Source organism: Montipora capricornis, chromosome 14 (genome assembly GCF_036669925.1).
Source record: "Montipora capricornis isolate CH-2021 chromosome 14, ASM3666992v2, whole genome shotgun sequence".
NCBI classification, from domain to species: Eukaryota; Metazoa; Cnidaria; class Anthozoa; order Scleractinia; family Acroporidae; genus Montipora; species Montipora capricornis.
The window spans coordinates 47901504-47909299 of NC_090896.1; the positions used below are offsets into that span (position 1 = coordinate 47901504).

The 7796-nt window shown below is 40.8% G+C and overlaps 1 protein-coding gene across 1 annotated transcript; it reads right to left on the bottom strand.

Moving 5' to 3' along the window:
* Nucleotides 1–111: 111 nt before the first annotated feature.
* Nucleotides 112–3539, bottom strand: LOC138033582 (kelch-like protein 20). The gene is made up of 2 exons (XM_068881366.1): nt 2207–3539; nt 112–1067 (listed from the first exon to the last, which is right to left on the bottom strand). The coding sequence occupies exons 1-2, from the start codon at nt 3465–3467 to the stop codon at nt 634–636; spliced, it is 1695 nt and encodes a 564-aa protein (XP_068737467.1). The 5' UTR covers nt 3468–3539; the 3' UTR covers nt 112–633.
* Nucleotides 3540–7796: the final 4257 nt, after the last annotated feature.

Sequence of the window (7796 nt, forward strand, 5' to 3'; positions counted from 1 at the left end):
CCCTCCACCAGGGAGGTGATGACCTTCCTCTGGTCTTATGCAGTGTCCAGTAATTTGAAGGCATCTGTGCCTTAGATTCCGTGAGGAAAACATAATTTAAGAAGACAAAGGTTGAGGAAGCACTTTAATCAATTAATGCTCATCTGTTTCTGGTAAAAGTGGGCAAAGAGGAGAAAGAGCCAGTACTACAGTACAGTTTGATCTGTTGATGCCTTGTCTGAAATCCTAGTTTTACAAGGTGTTGCTACGTTGTTAGGGTTGTTGTTTCCATACTGTCACAACTACTGTAACAGAACTCTAACATTCAGAGGCCGTCATGGATAACATGGATGTCTTTTGCTTACATCACACTGGACGTTGCCTTATTAGAAATGGGGAGCAACTAATTATTCAGATCAGCATAACACAAACCAGTAAGTTCTAATGAAAACTGAAATTCACTCAATGAAACGTTCATAGTTTTCAGTTAATCTTTTAACATTGAAACAATTTTTTTCCTTAAAAAATGTTTATCAAAAAGAATCTTATGTACAGTACACTCCAGTTAGAAAGCCTGGTTAAGAAAATGATGAGTATTTTATAAGACGTTTGATAAAATAGCCAAACTATCACTCTTCCTTGTGGCAATCTATGTTACAACACAGCAGCACCACACCCAGCCCGACATGTGTTCATATCCTGCACAAAATGCCAAGAATCTCTCTCAGGGTTGTACACTTCAACACTTGAAAGCCTATGAGCTCCATCAAATCCCCCCAAGACAAAGATCTTATTGTCATACACTGCCACAGAAGGCCAAGCCCTGGGGGTGTTTAAAGGTGCTATTGGTTGCCACTGATGTGTCTGTGGGTTGTATCTCTCCGCCACATCAAAGTAATGATCTGTACTTCTGTTACGTCCACCAAGGGCATACAAAAAACCATTCACAGAGGCCAACCCCATGCCTGAGCGTGCTTTCTCCAGCTCTGTTACAAATGTCCATGTGTCTGTGTCAGGGTCATAGCATTCAACACTGGCTCTGTCACTATGAACTCCTCGGTCATAACCACCAGCTATGTACAACTTCCCTATAAAGGAAAATATAAATAAAAAGAGATTGCATCAATGCAATGCAAAATGCAATCCAAGACCAACTCAGTGCAAAGTCAAAAGTTTCTTAGGAACAAAAATGACTTCCTTCTCCAACCCATGGGTGCTTCTTATGCAGATTCCCCATCACTTATTTCCAGTCAAATGCTGACTATCACGAAATGTGGGCGGGCGGGTGGGTGTGTGTGTGTGTGTGGAATGTAAATGAGTGACAGGATCTGGTAAAACTTTTAAAATAGATTGCAAAATGGCGCAAGATTGTCTACCCTATCCTAATTTTTGTTTGTGAAAACAAAACTCACTGTTGTGAATGCAACAGAAAAGTGACTTCAGTATCCTAAACTGTGTTGCTAACACTTGGCAAATTCCCTTTGACTTAAGACGGCTTTTATAAGGCAGCGTTTACACGAATGCAGTTTCACAAACTGAAAGCTGCATCAAAATCAATGCGGTTTGGAACTGTTTGCACAGGACCATTTTGGGAGAGTTTTAAAGGTCATACCGAACTTGTTCTCAGGCACTCATCACAGACAAATGTAATGTAAATTTCGCAATAAAATATTAACCGTATACAAATCAATGCAGTTTCACTGCTTACACAACAGATGAACCCGTATCATTTTCAGCTGAAATTGCACCACTTTTGGCAGGGTTTTCAAATCAACCAAGTTTCTTAACTCTTGATCAGTGTCATGTGAACAGATGGTATAACTGCTTCAAAGACAATACAGTTACAAATGAAACTGCATTCATGTAAATGCAGCCTCGTTCCCAGGGTCCTCTCTCTTCCTCCCTCGAGAAAGTACCCTGGTTTTTGCTGGTCACATGTCTGCTAGATTTTTGCAGATAATTTCCGGAAAAAAGTTAAATTACTTGGGGCTCATTTTGTTGAAACTCAAGCATGCTCGATGCACTTCTTGATGTTCGTGAGTTATGCACGCGCTTCGGGCCTATTGTCACTGCGGACTTACACTCTCATGCTCTTTAAAGAAACTTCTCTGGTTGTGTGTCGGTGGAGAGTGAAACACATGTTTGGTTTTATCAGCTCAACTAGTGAGCTAACTAATCAGCACAGATTTCACTTTTGCAAGTAGTGCTGAAGATTCAGAATACAAACCATCACAAACAGCAACCCCTGCTCCTGATCTCTTTCTTCGCATACACTGCACCGTACTCCAGTGATCTGTCTTGGGATCATACCTTTCGACATAGTTATAACTGCATGTTCTATCCTCACCCCCGAGAGCATAAAGATAACCATTTAATGCTGTCACTGCAACAAATGACCTCTGAATAGCGATGTCTGCAAGTGACATCCATTGATTCACAGCAGGGTCATAACATTCTACATGACGAACATACATTGTGTCATCATGTGGGATGTTAACTGCACATTCACCACCAACTACATACAACAAACCGTTCAGACTACAGGCACCGACAGCTGTTCTGGGGTTCTTCATGCTTTGCAGTACAGTCCATTCATTAGTTAAGGTGTCATATCGTTCTAAGCTTGCTAACTGGCAATCAACTCCATTTCTTCCACCAATCACATAAACTGCTTGCGGCTGAGCACGAGGAACTGTCATATAACAAGGTAAATTTCGTGCACTTTCGTTTAACACTTTAGCCAGCAAAAGCTGGCAATCCGCATCATTTTTTATTATCTTCGAAGGAAACACTCGTGCCTCAAGAAACTCCAGCGTTAAAAGTGGTAATCTAACATTGCTTAAAAGTTCAACAGCATAATCTTTCCTCCGGCAAAAATCATGCAAAATCCATGCTTCGACTGCTTCGAACACTTGGCTTTCGGACCGAACCTGAAGGAGGTCTTCCCTAAGGAGATTTCGCAGTTCTTGTTTTGGTAATTGTAAGAATTCGTCTCCTTTTACGACGTCCAAGAAGTGTTGACGGACAAACCGATAGGCAGTTTCTTCGAGTTCTGAACAAGAATATAAGTCTGCAAACGCACGGATTCCGAGGCAGTTCGATGCATCTAGGTGTGTCTGAAGAAATCCACAACAAACTGTTCGAAGGCTTTGCAAGTTTAACAACGAGGCGGCGGACAGCAGAGCCTGAACATTCTCTACAGATACATCGATGGCTCCCGTATAAGCAAAGTCAAGCAAACTTTCCATGACGTTCGCTTCTACCCCTTGTAACTTTATATCCTTCATGCCACTTTCCAACATGCCATTTGTAAACATTGCTCGCAAGTACGAACTTGCTCCCGCAAGCACTATTCTATGCGCTGGAAATTGGCGACCGTCTACATGCAGAACAACGTCACAAAGCTCGCCTTTCCTTCGCAAATCGTTCATAGTCTTCAAGGCATCGCTGGAATGCAGAGGGATGTTAAATCTGCGATGTGCCGACATGGCGTGCTACAAGGAATTTCAATTAATATTTCCTAGTTAAAATCTCATTCCGCTTTCGTTGTTTTTCGTAATGGCCAAAATAAGGCCCTATCTGATTGGTTCGTTCACGTAATGAGCCAAAATAACAATGCAATTGATTGGTTCGTGTCTGTATTACCGCTGTACTTTATTTGCCACCGTGGACTCAGGTTACTTGATATCCTGCTGGGGTCCCTGCTGGGGACTTGTCTCCTTTCAAGCTATTGGTTGATTTGAATCTTCTTTCACATGGATCGATTCTTCCTTTTCAAGTTCTTGTTCCTGTATGATCGTTGCGGTTTTAAAGAAATTTATGAGAATACTGAGAAGCCAAAAAGCACCTGTCCTTCAAGTTATCCATGGATTGTTTTTCCCGAGGTTTAGCACATTCCTGATAAAACAGCTGGGTTACTCTGCACTTCAAAATGAAAGAGAAATCATTTGCTTAAGGAGCAAATAGTTTGGATGAGGACAAAATATTTTAACAAATCCAGAAAATGCTTTTTCTCTCATTTACACCTAAGAGGTTCCCTGGTAGCAGAGGTCTCTTTTCTTTTTGCGTTTGCTGGGCTGGCTGACGAGTACTGGAAAAGAGACCTATGCCACCGGTCGGATACACAGTTCGATCCAACCGCTGCCCATCTCTTCAAACCGCATTCCCCATGTGCATGAGTGGCTGCGGCCGTTATAGCTTGATGGTGATCGTATCACATTCTGCGCTCTCATTGGACAATTTGAAACACCTGGGGAGCAATTTGTGGGACGAGATCACCGCGAGTCACCAGCCTTTCTTCTCTTTATGAGGGGAAATGACAACTAACGACATCGTAAAAATTCGAAAGCCATCGTTACCCGGCTAAAACGGACACAGTTTGCCCTCCGATTTCACAGCTGAAAAGACGAGGACAACTGTCTGTCAATGTTCGGAAAATATCTGTTCGGAGGACGATTTGAGATCTAGAATTTTCGGAACATTTGTTGTAAAAATTCTTGCTTGCCTACCTGTCCTAGGATTTTGAAACACCTAAAAATGGTATAATTGCCCATTTTAAACGGATTTTTACCCTAAAAAGTTCACCTAGAATTTTCGGGAGCCTTTTTTCTGGCTGCAATTTTCGAAAAGGTAACTTTTGATCCCTATAATTTTCGGATCAATAGACTTTCAGCTAGGAAATCCGAACAGATGAAAACTTCTTAGGGGATAAAAATATGCCTATATCTACCATTTAAATACTAAAATACGTTTAACAATGCTATGTCTAAGTGGTTTTGAACTATATTCTCGTTGGGTGCCCTGTCCAATACAAAGTCTATAAATCGTCTACCGAGCTTGGGCTGCCTGTGAAGTAACCAATAAAAAAACGCTGATTTATAATCTTGTCCCTCTGGGAGAAATTCTGCACTTTTTGATTGGTTAATTTGATTTGATCAAATTCCAATGATGGATGATTGGCATGAGTCCTATTTGCTCTTTCTATATTCGACATACCTGCATCTCTGGTGTAATTTCAATGCATAGCATTCAAAATTTATTATGACTCAAATTCTTAGAGGAAACTAGTTTCTATTTAATTAAAATGAAGTAGAACTGTCGACCATTTTGGCCAGTTGGTTGGGCATCGAGTTGCGGAGCGAGGGGACGAACCTCGACCGTACCAACACTCATAGTCTTCAAATAGCTTGCTTGGAGGCGGTAGATGTTGTCACTCCGAAACACGTATCAGACGCCATATTGGAAGAGCTTGGGATAAGTCTGGGCCGGGTGACAAAACGACGGTGTGGGGAGAGGAATGTGCTCTTCCCACCCGGGTCGTCTATCTTGTCACCCGGCCCAGACCTAGCCCAACCTCTTCGATCTACCGCCTGCGAGCAGGCTAAGTCTTTAAATAACGGAGAAAAAGCGCTACCTTTGTCATTTCTTCTGAAAATGGTTAATAATAATAACAATAATAATAATTATAATGAGACAAGAAATATAAGTAATAGAGACCGACGTTTCAGTGCACGTTGGATCATTATCAAGGTGACATAATTAATGATAAAATGCGGTTTGTGAAAAGACTAAGTTGAAGCGAATTTGCATAAAAGAGTGCCAGGCTAATTACAAGAATACTTTAGCACTAAGAGAATCCGACTGTACATTCAATGCTGGTTAAAGATCTTGACAGCATACAACATTTCATTAACAAGGCAGTCAAATTTGTTCGTGCATTTCTTCAAGTTACATTGAAGCGTGCTAAGAAATTGTTCGGAACAGCAGTGTTATGTTCTTTGGAATAAACTGCAAATAGATGACGCCTTTTGACGGTGTCCCTCAACGCGCGCATGAAGGTGGCCCTTTGTATATCCGACATAACCTGCATCGCACAGGTCACACTTGAATAAATAAACAACGTATTGCTGGGTTACGATGTTAGGCTGGGGTTCACGCAGGCTTAGGTCTTGTTTAAGCTTGCGGCTAGTAAACACGGGTTGAATGGTCTTTTCACCTTGCTGCTAAGATCTCTAAGTTATCGTTTGACACACTGCAGCATCCTGATCGTTATAGAGGATAACTATCCGGATGGCGTCATCGGTATGCTGTTTAGGCTGGTCCACTGCGATTCTCGAGGTGATAAACCTGTTGATGACGGAATCAATAAAGTGATTCGGATACCTCAGCTTACGGAAAACTTCTCTCAAACGTTCACACTCTACTGAGAAATGCGCCCAAGATGACGATACGCGGTGCGCACGATCAAGCATGGTGACGATCGAGCAAGCCATGCTTGTAGCGGCTGTCCACATGGCTATGATAGTGCAGGGGTAGCCCTGTGTTTGTCGGATTAACGTAAACCTTTGTTTCAACATATGGCGTGCGACTTAAAAGCTTAACCCCAAGGAAAGGAAGCATCCCATTTTTCTCTACCTCCATAGTTATCCCATAGTTATGGGCGTGGTTCAGGGTATCCAAAAATTCTGTAGCTCGTCACCATGCTTGATCGCGCGCACCGGCTATCGTCATCTTAGGCGCATTTCTCAGGAGAGTGTAAAAGTTTGAGAAGAGTTTTCCGTAAGCTGAGGTATCCGAATCACCATGTTGATTCCGTCTTGTATTCGAGCTTAACAAATTTGCATGCGTGGGTTGAAATGTGATACGCGAGGGTTTTTTATAAAGATGGCAGGAATGTTTTCTTTCTGACTGATAGTTAGCAAAGTTTTAAACGTCAGAAAAAAATATGTTTTGTTGTTATAGTGTAAAATGAAGTTTATTTGGAAGCCAACAATATATCTTTAAGTTCCTGGTTAATACAATTTATTGCTCGACTTACTGGTGCAAAGATTGTTAACAGTGCTAATGCTTTTCGGGAATTTTGAGTGTCGTGAAATTACATCATTTTGCATAGACCCCTTTAACACTAACATTTTTTAACGATATATCGCTTCAATCTAACCAAAAAACGTTCAGATAGTAAAAAAAAATTCGCATTTATTAACCATTTCCTTCGCTTTTGTGCTTGTCAGCATTGTGATTTGCGATAAATCTGTTTTTGTATGTCATCATGTTTACAGTTTCAATTACAAACTCTGTTTTGATTCGCCGCTCAACCTCATGATTGTGAAAATAGCTCTAAATCGTTCACCCTGAAGTCAAAATAGACAAGTTTCTCAGGAACCAAACAAAAGTCTTCCTGACCCGACAGATAAAATGTAAATATTTAGTTAAAGATTACGACAAAATTAAAAAACCAAATACGGAAGTTTCTTGTCTAAAAAGTACGTTGTTTTAGGTTGAAGACGACGAACGATTAACATTCTTTCCCGTAGTTCATTCAGTTGACACAAGGTGTTCGCATGCACCTTTATGGTTGCATAGCACGTGATCAATTTATTCATTTTGACAGAACATCATGACCTTCCACTTAATTCATAGATGGCGATTATGATTTGCATAAATGGCGCCCAAATTTGAATAACAATACTTGATACATCTTTAACCTCGTGTTTATGTTTCAAGACAAAGGAATTTTCTCATGAATGTGAGGCTAAGGATGTATCAAGTATTTTTATTCAAATTTGGGCGCCATTTATGCAAAGGGTGTATAGAAGTTAGAGACTGCAGAATTTTTACGATCGATTGTCATTAATCTTTGGATGTGAATTCGATTCACAGTTATCTATAAAAAAAACTATGTTATTTTTTCTTCCTCTGTCTTTTGGCTTGCCTTTCACTGTTAACTACCGGCTTTTACGGTACTTTTTGGTGCTAACGTAAAGCCAAAAAAGGTTTTGACCTGGCATCACATTAGACTGAAAAGAAGAGGAATTATG

Bases quoted from the DNA above. Each gene is read 5' to 3' on its own strand.
- LOC138033582 (XM_068881366.1), bottom strand. From the start codon at position 3,467: ATGTCGGCACATCGCAGATTTAACATCCCTCTGCATTCCAGCGATGCC. The intron at 1,068-2,206 runs GTTTGTATTCTG...TTTCCTTTATAG, and splicing joins AGGGGTTGCTGTTTGTGATG to GGAAGTTGTACATAGCTGGT.